This window comes from Echiichthys vipera (assembly GCF_963691815.1).
Source record: "Echiichthys vipera genome assembly, chromosome: 2".
NCBI lineage: Eukaryota > Metazoa > Chordata > Actinopteri > Perciformes > Trachinidae > Echiichthys > Echiichthys vipera.
The window spans coordinates 19,973,978-19,990,256 of NC_139827.1; the positions used below are offsets into that span (position 1 = coordinate 19,973,978).

Genomic DNA, 16,279 nt, shown 5'->3' on the forward strand with positions numbered 1-16,279 from the left:
CATTCACGTTTATTCACTCATTTTGTCCCTTTCTAACTAATTTTGTCCCTCTCAGACACTCACTCAGTAACTCTCTATCTCTCTCTCACACACACACACACCTATTGTGTCCTTTTTTTCAAGCTTCATTCATGAGGCCCACAAAGGGGCTTAACTCTAGCCAGTATTAGCCCTTATATAGAGTATAAAGCCACTTTCTCTGTGTGCGTGCATGCGTGCGTGCGTCCGTGTATACATTGCAGGTGGAGGAGGCTCTGGAGGGAGTTAAGAATGCGACCAATGAGCAGGACCTGGCCAACCGCTTCAAAGAGTTTGGGAAGGAGATGGTGAAGCTGAACTATGTGGCAGCCAGGAGACAGCAGGTAACTGAAAGTAAAGAACCATTGAAAAGTAAAGAAAAAGTAAACGTCTCTTGACTTGTGTGTCACATTCAGTCCCCAAAGCAGAAAGCTCATTCAAGTGTCTACGCTCTGGCTTGTTCTGTCTTGGTGATTTCTAAATTTCATCTGTAGATTGTTCAGGGCAGAATGCATAAGCAACATGGGAGAAAAACAGAGTAGAAAATAGTTTTACAATGTATGAGAATGCTGGAGGCTCAAACTCAAACCAAGCAACTGTATTGAGCCACAATGGGATGTGTGCAGTGAGAATCGTGATTAGGGCATTTATCAGTGTGACAAGCTTTTTTGATGTCAGATTCTGATCAAATATTGGCCAACACCATAATGATATGCAGTTGTATCTGCATTGTCTCTTTAAAAGTAGCTCTCATAGAAACACACATGCTGCCACCTTGATGTGATTAAACATGAGAAGATTTTTCCTACAAGTGTCATGTTGGCAGTATTCACTTTGCTGAATCATGAGACGCTGAGCTCAGTTTCATCAAGCTCCACCGTTGCATATATGCTAACATTGCCCCGATTTTGTGTTGTTGGAACAATACTTACTCATCAGATGCGACATGAACTCACATTTTGAAAGGAAATGTCTCGAAATGGGCTCAGTGTATGCTCTTTTTGGCTATATTCTAACTAAATGATGCCATCAAAGGTTCTCATCTTTTTTTTCAGCTCTTGACGCAATACTCTAACATGCTGAGAAATACACTATTTTTCTGTAACATGTAGGATCTTTCTTAATTCTAAAATATGCACTTTTCTTTAAATCTGAAGTTGGGAACTTTCTGTAAAATATATGTCATATTTGCTGAAACTGGCACTATATTCTGACAACACAATGAGAAAAACAAAACAAAAACTAATGTCTTTCTACCTCTATCTCTACCTCTGTGCTCATAGTGACACCTGCTCGATTCCACTGCGCCTGACCAACAACCAATCAGAGCTTAGGAGTCTCTGACGCAGCATTCATAACTGCTTGTGAACGCTGATCAAACTGGGAAACTAAGCAGCACTGATCAAATACGAATTAAATTCATCAAAGTGTTTTCAGAAACATATTTTGGTCTAAGTGTTTTTAATTTTATTGCTAAATTGCACACTAAAATATGTTTATGAAAATACTTTTTTGAGAAATATGTTCGTATTTGATCAGCGCTGCCTTGTTTCACAGTTTGTTCAGAAGTTTGTTCAGGGTTCAGAACATTCATTGGCATTAGACTCTTCAGCTCTGCACAGTTGTTGTAGGTCGGGCGTTGTGGAATCTAGCGGATGCCATTGGGAGCACACAGAGAGGGCTCTGGAAACAGACAAGAAGGAACAGAAGGTGGAAGTGTAGATGCACTACGTTTTCACAGATCGTCTGTCTTATTGTGCTGTCAGGATATAGTGACAGTTTCAGCAAATATGAAAAAAAAAAACATATTTTTCACAGAAAATTACTGATTTCAGTTTTAAGGACTGACCACTCAATGCTTACTTGAGAACCTTTATCACCTTCTCAGGAACTGAAAGACCCCCAGTGTCGGGATGAGATGGCAGCTGCACGTGGGGCCCTTAAGAAAAACGCCACTATGCTATACACGGCCTCACAGGCTTTCCTGCGTCACCCAGATGTGGCGGCCACACGTGCCAACCGAGACTACGTGTTCAAGCAGGTTCAAGAGGCCATAGGAGGCATTTCCAGTGCTGCTCAGGCCACCTCGCCCACTGATGAGAAGCATGGCCATGCTGGCATTGGAGAGCTGGCCGCTGCCCTCAATGAATTTGATGTAAGTCAGCACACAGTCTACTCATCTTTCAAAGCACTGTATATATTCAGACTCTGAATTATTCCAACTTTTAGAGCACATTAATGACTTCATCAAGGCAGTTCTCTAAGGAACACATTTTATTTTATTGTGCATTAAAGCTAACAGTGACACATGCTCCTGAATGAAGTAATGAAGTAGTTTTTTCAGCATATGATTTTTTCACATATGATACATGCTGCAGGAGTACAGTACATTATAGCATCCTGTGGTTAAACATGTGTACAGTCGGCATATCAATATGATCGGACATTTCCTGGTCTGATATAAACGACAGCTATCTCTCCTTTAGTCATATCATATAACAAAGAAACACACATGATTTAGGTTATGAAGGCTGCCAGTTTTGCTGGATCTACATCTGGTTTCACACTGCCACGTAATATCTGAATAAATATTAATTTTCAGTGTCACAATAACAGATTTACATGCTATTAACTGTATTTGTCTCTGTACCTCTGAGATACACACATACACACACACACACACACACACACACACACACACACACACACACACACACACACACACACACATACACATGCTCAAAATGGATTTTTCTTCATAGACATGATGTGCTGCTGCCATCTAGTGGTTATACATTGATGGTGAACTATTGGTATGTTCAAAGCTGGTAGCTTTTTGCTATTTAAGTTATCGTGTCTCTACAGGTTAGGACATTGATGTGGTTTTGGATTTGGAGCCTTGCCATTTTTAATTACAAACATTCTCATTAAAATGTGTGTGAAAAGTGTGTCGTAGGATGGAAATCCAGATGCCACTATGGAACAGGCCTAAGAACCCCTGTTTCAGAGTGAAAGTAGTACTTTGATTTATGTATTACATTTTCTTAATAATAATTACTCTCTAACCTTAGATGATTTTAAGCATTTAGCAAAAAACATTCAGCAACTTTAAATAAATGCACACATTTCCCCTTTGAATCCCCCAACTGTAATGTTGGGACTTCAGCATACAACTCAGCATACAACAATCACATTTATTTTTCTTCTTTTCATCGGACACACTTAGTATAGATAGTTTCTGACATATTTCAGCCATTGCACCATAATGTTTCCTTCCTTAGCTACAATAACTATTTGTATCATTAGAAAGCATACCTGCTGCACCGTGGTAATATTTTATTTGCTTAAACATTTAATATTGTTGACTGTTTAGCCTAGCCTTGGCGGCTGAAGCAATCTTACATTTTGTAAGCCCTTTTCCAGTAAATCATATGACCTCTACACCAAGAGGAGTTGCCAATTTTCCTCACCAGGATCAATAGTTCTATTTTTCTCTAAATCATCTAATCTGGACCTGTCTGCAGAATCAGATTGGCTATTTGTTATAAACCCACCTTTTATTGTTCAAGATTCAGTTCTATGATAGCAATAGACTTGAATATGTTTTGCTCCTACTCCTACTCTACTTTTACTTGATGCCAATATAACTTTAGTGCCACAGAGTCTTCAGGAAGATACTCGAGAATATAAGATATATTTTTTCACAGGGACAACTCTATTAAAGGAACAAGGGAGTTTCACTTTCAAGTGGACAAATTTCTGTAATATAACACACATTTTTAATTTCAATACCATTTTGATTTTTGACATGACAATTAGCCATACTCTATAGATTAGAAGGAAGTGAACATTGTTAAGGTAATTAAACTGCAGTAACTTTTATTTAAAAAAAACAAAACAAGTTTTGTTTTAGCACTAGGAGGGGGCAGAGGAACACCATTTTTCACCACGGATTATTTGTATCATGCAGTATACTTTTATCAGGATATCGTTTCAGTTAAAGCAAATATGTTAAAACATTTATTTTATATAAGTTGTCAACTGAACCTTTAATCTCTGCATGTCAGATCAGTCCCAGTAAATGGTCTGATTGCATCTGTAATGAGAGATGGTAGAGGAGGTTCTCAGTGAAGTAATTTTGATTGTAAATAACTGTTTTTGAGGTTAATAATGTCACATGTTCTCCTGTAATGTGCTGTGATCAATGACACAAACTCAAAATACACACACCACAAAAGGTGTTACTTAATACTGTAGTTAGAATTTGTATACCTACATTTATAGATGTTTTCTTAACAACAGCTTAGTGATTTAGTTTTAACAATAATCAGAGAAGCATACTTTGACATACACTTCCTAGACACTACAGAGTTTTTCTTCTTTAGCATTCTTTATATGTCTATTCCGTTTATTATACACTTGAAAACTTTGTTTTGTTATGGTAGGGGGAACACAGTCTATGAAAAATATGCTGGACTTCACAAGGTTGCTTGATTACAGTATGTGAGTCACCCCTTGTGGTAAGGTTTGGAAATTGCAAGTAGCTTCTATTTTTTTTTCTTTTTTTTTTACTGAATGCTGCTGATGCTGTGAGGAGAAATGTCAGACCAGTGTGGTGACGCACATACTCTGTCATATTAGATGTACAACTAAAAGCTATGTAGTGCAAAGGGCTTAGATACATAGGGAATAACTGCATTTTAGTTTCTTTTGAACCTGCTATCCTGTAATTCTGCACAAGGCCGTGGCCTGTGGGAATCACATCGACTCTGTTTTTATGTTAAACAGTACATTTTTTGCAAAAGCAAAAGACCTGCATGATTTGATTCTATTCGGCAGACAGGCAGCAGTTAAATGAGAAAAATTGCCCTTTGCTTAGCCCTATGTGCTTTCCCGAAGCTGGTGCATGTTTAATTCCTAGCTTGCCACAGAGACGCAGACGGTGGTGAGATCCTTTCAGAATAATAATGACCTGATATACTAAGCTATGAGGCATGGCACTTGCAGGATTTTGTGCGTGTGCACAACTGGGCTTGGGCTACGCTTTTTTTGTGCATACTGTGTACTTTTATAAGTGGGTATGTTTAATGGTAAAGCACATGCACACATACAGTCAATTGTGCATATTTGTATATGTTATATTGTAATATGATGATACCATATTTTCTTTCCATCCAAACCAACCTACGAGCACTCACATGTTTGTTTTCCATTAATGGAGTGCAGAGTTTTTGTTTATCTGTTTTGGGTGGCTGCTCCCTTTCCTAAGTCAGCTTTGATCATTGGTCAGCCAATTCAGAGAAATTAAGCTTTTAATATTAGAGCTGGTGCCAGTTTTTAGGTATTTTTAGCTGTTGCATGATGGTGATTGTCGGTATCAAATGCCCTCTCACAAACCAGAAATGCTCTGTTTGGTTTGGGTGAGGGTGGTGCCTGGGGAGAGCAAGTAGACAGACATGTCGCGGATTACACAACCCCGAACAGAGTTTCTAGCCGTTCTTTGAATTTTTCGGAAGATTTCAGTGTCGGCTTGTTGTGAATACACAGAAGAATGCATGGTTCTGTTCAAATATGGGCCTACTCAGAGATGAAATAGACTTTGTACTAGGGGGCTTGGAGGGTAACCTCAATTTGATGTCCGGTCAGACTTATTCGGAGACATGCTTTCTCACATACAGCCCCGCTGGGCGATTTCTAGATACTTTTTCATTTCCAGTGCATATGTGAAAGAAGCTTATGTGATCACAATAATTTATATCACTTTCTTGAAATGAATAATCCTGATCACACTGTAAAGATGTATTCCTTTTTGGGTAGACTAAAGAAAAGAGCACAGAGTACCTTTCATCTTCTCTGTCTCAATGCCAAGAATGTTTAATCATCTCCAGACAAATCAGTGAGAATATAGATCACTCTTATGTGCATTCTTTTTCATCTTTAATTAGGAGAAAAACATCCTGAGGGCCCTGTATGCATTTGAAGGAAAATTGTGGCTGTTAAACCATTATAATGAAGACAGCATGGATGTTGAGCGCATTGCCTCAACTGCTCCTGAACAGTTGGTGACACAAAAGGTTAGACAATATTTTTAAATTCAGGGCGCAGGTCTATAGCTAGAGTGAAAGGGCAGCTTATGAATAAGACGAGAAAGAGGGGATGACCTCATCTGTACTTTTTTTTACTGACACTCAGAATTAGTTTGGTATGAGTCAACTTAGGACACTGAGGTACAAGGTCTATTAAGAGCCATAGTGAAGTTCAGCATCAGTTCAACCCCCCCCCCCCCCCCCTCCACCTTTTACCTTTAAGAGTTCCTCATCAAATATATTGCAAGGGTTTCTTCTCAGAATGCTGTGTACATGTTGGGAAACTATTGTTTTCAAACACGCACTTGTATAATATGATAATTATTATTATGATGTTTCCAGTGATTTTAAGTAACTCTAATAGTCACTAATATTGAACTGTAAAGGGGGGAAAAATTAATCCAAGTAATGTACTGCTGTGGACTGTGCAACACTTGAAATGTATTTTAACCCCTTTAGAAAAGACACACCTAAAAGAAGTCCACTACAGTTTTGTACATTATGTTTAGAATATTTTCGATGCTTTACCTTGCCATCAGAAATCGCTTTCCTCCCTCTCTCATTCCGCTGTTCAATGTCCCTTGGAAAAATATCTTCTGTATTCTCCAGCTCATAAAGGTATCCTCTTTTCTTAAAGGTTGTTGGTCCTGTTATATTCACTAATTTTTATGTTTTTTGTATATATATATTTTTTAATTACCTTTGGCTCTTTGCCTTTATTATAGTACATCTTAAGATTGACAGGAAAAGGGGGAGAGAGAGAGGGGGCAAAATACAGCAAAGGGCCGCTACAGCAAAGACTTTTTAGCCTTTGTATATGCAATTTCCGCTCTACCACTGAGCTACTTGTATTTGTCTTTTCCGTAAACTGTGGAAAGTCTGACTCAACAGCTGGTCTGCAGCCTAATATAGTGTGCAACACAGTTGCACATTAGCATGAAAAACACATTGAGAAAATGTAGTGCCTAAGATAAGGGCTGTCTTATGGCAAGGATAAGTGGTGAAAATGTTTTTCTAATATTGTGTTGACTTCAACTGCCCTTAAAAAGGGATAAGAACAAGCATTTTTATTGGAGGTATATTGTTGGTGCGCAGGTGCCCTATGTGATTACATTGCAGCCCGGTTCACAGTGGCCAGGCTGCGGTACTCGTGTTTAATACTGGATCCATTTAGTCATTGCACTTAATCACTTAAACAGAAATACATGGGGAAATAGGGGCAATGTTAAAAATTACCTAATCTCCCCTGTAATGATGGCGAGGTTGACATTTGGTTACTTGAACACTTAGTTGACAACTATAATAGCGACCGTTCTTTTTTTTTCTACACCAAATGTACCTCCTTTTGTTATTAGCGTGAATTATAGCTATAGTGGTCAGTGCTTATTAGTTAGCATGCATTTCAAATCCATTGTATTGTCAACAAGCACCACCCTGAACAATTAAGTTGTTGCAATAACAGTTGGCAGTTAGGGACTTAACACAACAGTCTTGAAATTTTTTTTTTTTATATTGAGGTCGGGTTTAGATAAAGGTGGCACATCATTAAAAGGATGGCCACCTTTTAATTCACTATGCAGGAAAAGCCCTGTCATGTTGGAATGAAAGTCTTTATTTGGGGATCCGAGCTCAGTAGGAGGACAGATGGAGTCAGGGCCCTGCGGGAATGTGGGTAAAGGCACACTGTAGAACACACAGGCGTAGATTTTTAGGTCACAGCACACAAACACAGTAATTCTATTAGATACATGATTTAGCAGTGGAGTTAGGAATTAGTTGTAGCAAATATTGAGCTGTATAATGATGTATATTTTGCCAGGTAATATAGCAGTTGTTTTTACCACGTGGAGGATTACTTGTCACTATATGAGCATTTACATGCAGGCAGCAAAGAAAAACAGACTGTAACTCTCTCCCTCTCACTTTGTAACTGCCATGCACATTTTTACATGCATAACGTGTCTTTGTCTCCCTGTCGTTCTCCCACTTTGAGCCTCCTTATCTTTGTACTGTACAGTCTACTGTGCAGTCAAAAGCAAGGAGCACCTGATGCAGCCTTTTAAAACTGGGACTCTGTTGGTCGCCCCCTTCTATATACTTTGAAGTGCGACACATAAAGGGCATCAGCTTGTGGGCAGCAGCAAAGTGAGTACTACTTACAGAGATTTTTTTCAGTATGAATGAATACAAGCTGCACTATGACTTAGGTAATTTAACCAAGCTAGGAAACCCTTGCCAGTACAAGTATGAGTTACAAAGGTCTTTCCTTTTATTCCTCTGCTGCTGCTGCTGCCTTCGATTAGATCAGAGTGGGGAGAAGATGGGGAACGTGTCTTTTAACATAATTGTGATTGCATCAAAATGATTACCCCATCCTCAGCGCTCCTTCTTACCAACCAACAAATTTAATTTGCCTTTTCTGAGCAGGAATATAATTACATTGTTGGAATTTGGAAGTTTTTTTCGTATTATTACGTCAAATTTGGCCCAGCGCTGTCTCCTTTGTGTCAAATCTGCTTTGGAACGAATAATGCAAACAGGTGGTGAAAGGTGAAGCTACTCAAATTGATAAGATTCAGACTCAAAAGCACACAGAATGTTCTTGCCATAACCAGCAGATGGCAGTGTTTAATTACTTTCATCACTCGTCCATTTTCTCTCTCTCTCTTTATTCTCCACCCTCTATCTAGCTTTTCCATTTGTATCCTTTTTTTCCATAGAAACAGAGAGTTTCAGTCTGCTCCTCTCAGAGCAAGAGCCTGCTTCCTTGTGGGCTTTTTTGCCATTAATGAGATGGAAGCTATCATCTGATGCTGAGACAGTCTGATGCATGTAGATCCTTGAAGCAAGCTTCGTAAAAGAGAATTTGGTAGTAGAGTTCCCCAGATACAGCCTTGTCAATTTAACGCCCTCAGCACTGCACCCATTAGATTAGTGATGCTTTAGTCTTTTCCACATGTCTGCAGAGAGAGGCAGACACAGAGCAGACCTGTGCTGTACACTTCCCTGTCCCGGCTCTCATGTGTCATCACAGCTCTGGTACACCTACATCCATCTGACAAAGAAAACACAGTGAATGGTGTTCAGTTGATGTGTATGTACTGTATACACACAGTCACAAGCACAGGCAGTTATAAAACCACATTTCATTCACACACAGCGCCGACATGCATATACCAGCAGAGCATGGCTTTGAGCCTGCGGCAGAGATCCAAGTCGCAAAGGATCATTTTTACCATGGTGTTTGTTTCCATCTGCTTTTCCTCTACCTCTTTCTTCTTTTTCAGGGGTTTATTTGCACAGCATATTTCTCACTCCCCCTCACCTCTCTGCCCCCCCACCCCTTCTCCCTTTCTTTGTTCTCATTTTCTGATGTGTCCTGAACCAAGAGAGGTGTTTGAAATGCTTACATGCATACTCTGAGCCTAGTTGGTAGCAGCATTGTATTTTCATGCAAAACTCTCCTCTACAGTATGTATTGCAGAGCCTGTAGTCACACTGCACAAGCATATGCCGGTCCTCTCTCTGCATACATTATAAGCTGACTATAACCGGATTTACTTGCTAGCTCAGGGAAAGTGTGCATGACAGCCAGTCCTTTGAATCTCACTGTGGCAAGCACTGCTTCCAAGTATAAGTCGCTCTCCAAATGCTGCATGCGTCCATCTGTGCCGTGACAGGTAATTGACCATGTTAATGTTTATGGGATGACGCACTGAGACACTCCTTGAATTACAGCTGGTATGGAAGTTCCAATAAACATCATAAATGTTAGACCAGTAAGGAGAAGCTGATCTTCTTTTTGTCTGTCCGTCATTCTTTTTGTGTGTGTCATATATATATGAATGAAGATATACTTCTGCTTTTCTGTTTGGGAGTTTGTGTTTATTCTACCCCTGCCAAAGCGATGGATTGCTCTCTTTGGCGGTATGAGCAACATGCACGATAGATGGGCACTTCGTTGTTGGTGTGTGCACAGTGACTGCCCAGTGATGACCTTCTTGCGTGCTCCGTTTGTGTACGAGCTGCTGCCGAGCCAACCACAGAGAAACGGTGGCTGGAGAGCAACCCTGCTCTAATATATGCAGATGTATTCCTAACTGAGGGATAGCTTTCTTGGTAATTGCTATATCAATCTGTGCACTCCTATCCTTGCTGTCTTATTTCAGACTCTCTCTTATTTCTCTCCTGCTTTGCTCTTCCTCTTTTGCACATACGCGCATGCTCAGACACACATGCAGAGTCTGCTGCTCTCTCCCTCTGCCTCTCCTTCCCCGATTTTTCTCTCTCCTTGACTCACATTGATTCGGGGCTGGAACGTGGGTGCTCAACACATTTTTTAGTTGCCTGAGAGAAGAGGAGAGAGTTTATCCTTGCTGATACTTGCTGGGGAAGGTCAGCCACACATATGCACAATAATGTACAGATGTGTACAGATCCAAATCATTAAAAACAACATCAAACATAATGCCAAGTGGCAGCGTTATTGACAAGAACCCTGTTGTGTTCAATAAAACTCCATTCCCTTCGTCATTTTCACCTTGGCTGAGCCATGTGTTAACCCAGAGGTACAACTCTAAATTACGGCATCCTCTACCTGCCGACTGAAACACTGCCGCATTCTCCATGGACCGAAGCACCTGTCAAGAGAAATATGGATAGGGGAACTAATCTGAAGTAATGGGACATAACCAGGGAGATAGAGAAGTATTGGTTTGTTTGTGGCTGTACAGTAATTAGCCACCGCCTGTCTTGTCTTGATGGCAATGCGGCGTGGGAGAGCTGTAGAGGGAGCAGAAAAGTTTTGTTCATTGGTATACAGGATTTAGAGATCCATACTCGTTACAGTTGGTGATATAGCTTTGGGTCCATTGTGATGAGCCTCTTCACTTTCTTTTTCCATAAAGCTCAGTTTGCAGCATTGGAATCACTCAACTCTTCTTGATTATCTCCAGTTATAGATTTAGTCTTGTTAGATTAGATTGACTGATGTTCTGCCAAGGCACTTTGGCAGGGTACATGTCTTGATGATGCACAAAACACAGTGAAAATACTTTAGAACATTTGTCATAATGCATCAGATGGTTTATCATAACAGTATATCTTCAAACATCCTCAGACTTTCTGTCTTTATTTAATCTTTGTTAGTATTGCATGTTATAAGCAATATTCATCTTGTTTTTCTTGGCTTGCAGTTTGATGGAAAGGACTTATTAACAGAGTGTTTGGAATATCTTCTAACCACTCTCCACATGTTAGGGCAGTAACCGTAAATTAATTGGCAACAACAACCAACATGAATTGCCTCACTGCATCTTCTGACCTCTCTCAGCATAAAACTCTTGGGAGATGATTTCTGAGTAGGTGCAGCAAATTACTTGTTTTTTTCATAAAGGTACCTTGCGTCCCAGTCAAGGTCTTCTCTGTAGGTGCCCCTCCTGCCAGCTTGCCCACTCAGCTCTGTTCAATCTAATAGATGCTGGGGCATGCTGGCTATGGACATACAGTACATGTGCTATGTTCAAGGGAACAGACACACACTTGAATGTTTGCATTGTAATGGAGGCTAAGGTTTAGAATGAATTATCCTCTGGTCAAATTTGTTTACAGGTTAATGCAAAAAAACTGAAAATCAAGGCTATGACACTGTAACTCTGCTTAAGGCCAATCTGACTGTCCTTGCCAGCCACACAGTGCTACACTACTTTGAAAATGGTTTTGATTGCTCTTTGCAAATGCATTATTTCCTCCCAATTATGCTCTTGTTCTCTCTCTAAACAATAATATAGGCATGCACACGCTTATGAAAGAAAAGAGTCTTGTTATGGAGGCTAGTTCTTCTGCAAAGAGATATATCTGGCAGGAAACGCCTGGTGGATTTGAAACAAAACCTAACCAAAAGATTATAAATGTGCTGCTTGTCAGATTTTCACTCTTCATCTTGCAAAGCTAAGCCCCCTACGTCAAAGTCTGACTGTATATAAATGCAAAGTAGTTTATTTTCTCTAGACACAAATCTACAGACATTCAGTGGTGTAAACATTTTCAAGGACCTAAAATATTGTCTACACAATGTAGTTGCCATTTTTTTCTGTAATTTGACTTTTCTTTATGTACTGCATTCAGCATGGGACCAGGAAACTGTATAGCAGACATGTAACATCCTTTTTAAATATGCATAGTGGTATCCAGCAAGCATTTATTTACACAATATTTTTTGTGTTTCTATAGATGGGTAAACCTGAGGCGTAAAGGGGTTGTACAGTCCATTAGGGAACGGATGAGTCCTCAACAGTCTTGACTGGAAATAGCGGCATTGCCCTAAAGATTTACCAGACACACATTCAAGAAGTGACTTTCAGGCAGTAACACCCCAGTTCAGTTGGCTGACTTAAGTTACCTGCTTAAGTTCTGTAGATAAGTCATTTGATATACAGGGAAGGTAGTCATAGTCTGCTTAAAGCTACAAAGAGGATCCTGATTTGGTTTGCCAGATAAGGCTTTGCATTGGGTTATGTTGAATGAGTTAAGGACTCTTTTAGCCAGTAAAAATCAGTTCTCATCACAAGAGCTGATGTTGAAGCAGACAAAAGAAGTACTGACTTTGAATTAATAACACATCATTAATTATCTTTTCTTCAGGAGGACTTTTCCTTTTCACCTCAACTTTAGGCACAAATAATACTCAAGCAGCACACCTAGGATTCTGATAGGCAAGGGGAACCAACCAATAGCCAAGCCAGCGTGTTTGAATAGTGCAGCACTTAGAAACTCTCTAATTTCCCCCTGTGGCTTCCAGAACGGAGGAGATGCCCCATATCCATGATCTATGTTTGGAAGAAGCACTAATGCACCAGGGAAGTTGCTTAGATGAGTGTAGCTTTGTTGACAGGCCAATTTAGCTGTCATTTTGAGATAATGGAGTGTTCTGTGGCAGGAAGTACATAGAACGTTGATCCGGAACCCAGCTCTACAAGATCCTAACCAAAGCCAGTTCCTCTCCTCTGCTTATTTTTTCCAACTCTTAAGAACAATGTTGATCCTAGTTTTGTGAATTTGTGGGCATTTTTAATACAATGTTTAAAGCAGTCTACTTTATCAGACAAGAACACAACTAAAAATATGAACTTCTCTGAAGGACAGAGGGGGGGGTCGTTGTTTAACACAGTGTGTTCAGGAGGTATTTTCCTTTCAACTCACAAGTCTTAAATAAAATAGTCCCTTGAAGGATAACTTAGCATAGTTGTCTTTTTGTCTGAGGAATGCTCTCCTCTCATCAGGATAGCTTTCATTGTCAAGACGTCTTTTTGCAATTGCTCTCTTTCATGCATTTTGCCGGCATTATGTCTTCATCTTGTTAGTTCCACATCTTTTGCCTTCATCCCTTTTCCAGTCTTTTAAATTGTATAATGGTGCCTACTAAAGCATCAGCATCATGTACAGTATATTGCCATTGTGTGCAGTTGTTCTCCCACTTTCAGCTTCAGTGGCATCCAATAGCAAATATGTTTTGGCTGAAGGTTTTGAGCTTCTTCCATAGCTTCCAAAAGCTGCAGCAGTTAAATGAGAAACTTTTGAAAATGATTCTGCCTTTCTTGCCAAGACCACTGGCTGCCTGTTTCCCATCCCCATTGCCCCGCCACGCAGAGGTAAAAACCCAGTTGCATATTCACGAGTGGATGCTTTGCTGATGCATCCCTTCTCATTTAGCAAATCATATGAAATCCAAACAAATGATTGCACATCAAACAAATAACTGTAAATCTTGAGTTAAAGACCATGATGTAATCTGCCTGTGTGAAAACAGTGTGCCGTTTCACTGATCAAAGGCTCTTTCATGCTTTGCAAATAAGAAAGTGAGTGATGTAGAAAATATTATTTGCAAATTCACCGCCAGCCTTGTTCTTTTGTGCTGCCTTTGCATCAACTCCTAATTCTATTAAATGCAAGTTCAGTGGGGTGTCCTTGTCGTTCAGTCTCGTAGTACAAATAACATGGCCATGTGTTATGCTGTACTGCTGCTGCTATGCCACTGTCTGCTATTCTAACATTTGTTCTTCACTGTTCAATCAAAGTTAATTTAATGCGTGAAGGAAGCTGACAGATCTTCTAGAATTACCTTCTTCACATAAGCATCCTTAAAAATGAGCAAGAGTTAGAAGAATGATTATTATTATTTGCTTGTGGGCAGATCTTTAAGGTGCTGTGTGGAGTTTTCTTTTTTTTTATATAAACAAACCAAAGTTTACATCCATTGTAACTCACTAAGACACATTTTGTGTATCCTTGAGGTCTAACAAACACGCTGAGTGCATTTCCTTCCTCATAAAATATTTGTAAAGGTCTTGTTTTAAGTATATTGCATTGTTTATATCCATGATATCTATCTAGTCTTCTTATTCCCTGCCTTTGCTGGTGCTGGGCTGTTTTGCTTGGTGCAGTAGAGCCACCTCTAAATCAGTAGACTAGCGCAACACCAGAACTTTGTCTTGTGTCAATATCCATACAACTAGGTCAACAACGCCACAGTATACCTTAAAAAACAGCCTAAAATGACATAAAAACTGCATTTGGAAAAGCAAGTTACATAATGAATGAGGTTAATTAATATCAAATTTATATAAGCAAACCAAATCGGACATAATACACTTAACAACAGCAAAAGAAAAGAAAAAAAAAAGATAGAGAAAGAAAAGTTGTATATACTGTTGGTCAGGTATATATATAATTCAGAGGAAAGATGCAATAAAAAAGAGGGGCAGAGGGATAAAATAATCATGCACTTTTGATCTGTTGTCACCAGTCTGATATGTCAGTCACAGCTTCAACTGTATTGTGAAGTAGCAGTGAGTATTGAGTTCTCAGGTGTAAAGACTGTGGGCTCAGTAAAGGTAGATGAACAGATAGGTCTTTTGTATGGATTTTGTTTTTGTACCATACCACATAAATGCTGCCTCCCACATGATATTTCCGGACACAATCTTTTGACAGTGGACTTCCATGTTACAACAAAGAAAATACAATCTGTAGTTAAGTACAAAGTCTATTTAAGTATTTATACTTCTTAACAGAGGTTGGAGTATGTTGTCACTGAAATCCCAAGTTCAGATAGAAAAGTCAGAAGTCAAGTCCAAATATATAATACAATGATACCAATAGTCTCATATATATACATAAATTTAAACTCATAATCATGTATACTGGATAAGTCCACACACACACACACACACACACACACACACACACAAACACACACACACACACACACACACACACACACACCAGTTTATTTCTTATGTCTAAATGGGCATAATCATGCCAGACAAACTTAGAAAATACAAAACAGTTATCTTTACATCATTTTATACTTTTCAGCAAAAAAATCTTATGTTCACATATCGAACAGGGTTGATGCAGCATAGCCCTTACAGTATAAATGTAATATTATTAAATTCATGTTTTGACCAACAAACCTTTAGGTTAGCACACCATTGTATTTATTACCAAGCATGCTCTGCTGCAAAGGGTGCTAAGGAAAGGAAAAACCTTTTCAACAACAACAACGAATAAAACCCTTCTTGTTGTTCCTTTTTGGTCCGTCTGTGTGACTTTGCCTTGTGCAAGACCACCCAGTTTCACAGGCTTTAGGTCACATCACATATCCCATAATACAGGCCACAAAGCCAGGCATTCAGGTCAGCAAGTAGGTTTAACCCTGAGAGGTTCTGCAGCACAAAAGACCCTTACAATCCAATCCAATCCAGTTTAATTTATAAAGCACTCTAAAAACAACACACAGTTGAACAAAGTGCTGTATAGAAAAAGTAAAAACAGAACATGTTATATACAGTATGTCATATTTAGTTATTATAAATTATTTCGGTAAAGAGACTGAATGATCACCTTAGATTAAAGTTGGACCCCTTACTGTCTGAGGTTTGCACTCTCTGGCCTAATTATATCTGTTATAGAGGTTTTTTTGTTTAGCAAAGTAATTCTTCCCGCAATCTACAATGACAAGAATTAGTACAGTTATATACTGAACTATAGCTACACTGGTCAATACAATAACAATAAAACCCAGATTGAAAATATATGGTATGTTCATATTACTTTTCTCCCGCATATACTGTATAGTAGAAACACATGCTCATCTATTTTTTTCTTTATAGAAC

The 16,279-nt window shown here is 39.2% G+C and overlaps 1 protein-coding gene across 1 annotated transcript in view; it reads left to right on the plus strand.

Moving 5' to 3' along the window:
- ctnna2 (catenin (cadherin-associated protein), alpha 2) overlaps nucleotides 1-16,279 on the plus strand; it is a 361,900-nt gene that overhangs the window by 76,932 nt on the left and 268,689 nt on the right. Inside the window, exons 5-6 of the mRNA XM_083924298.1 lie at nucleotides 243-362; nucleotides 1,907-2,173. Of these exons, the coding sequence (XP_083780424.1) occupies nucleotides 243-362; nucleotides 1,907-2,173 (387 nt within the window). The remainder of the gene's footprint in view (nucleotides 1-242; nucleotides 363-1,906; nucleotides 2,174-16,279) is intronic.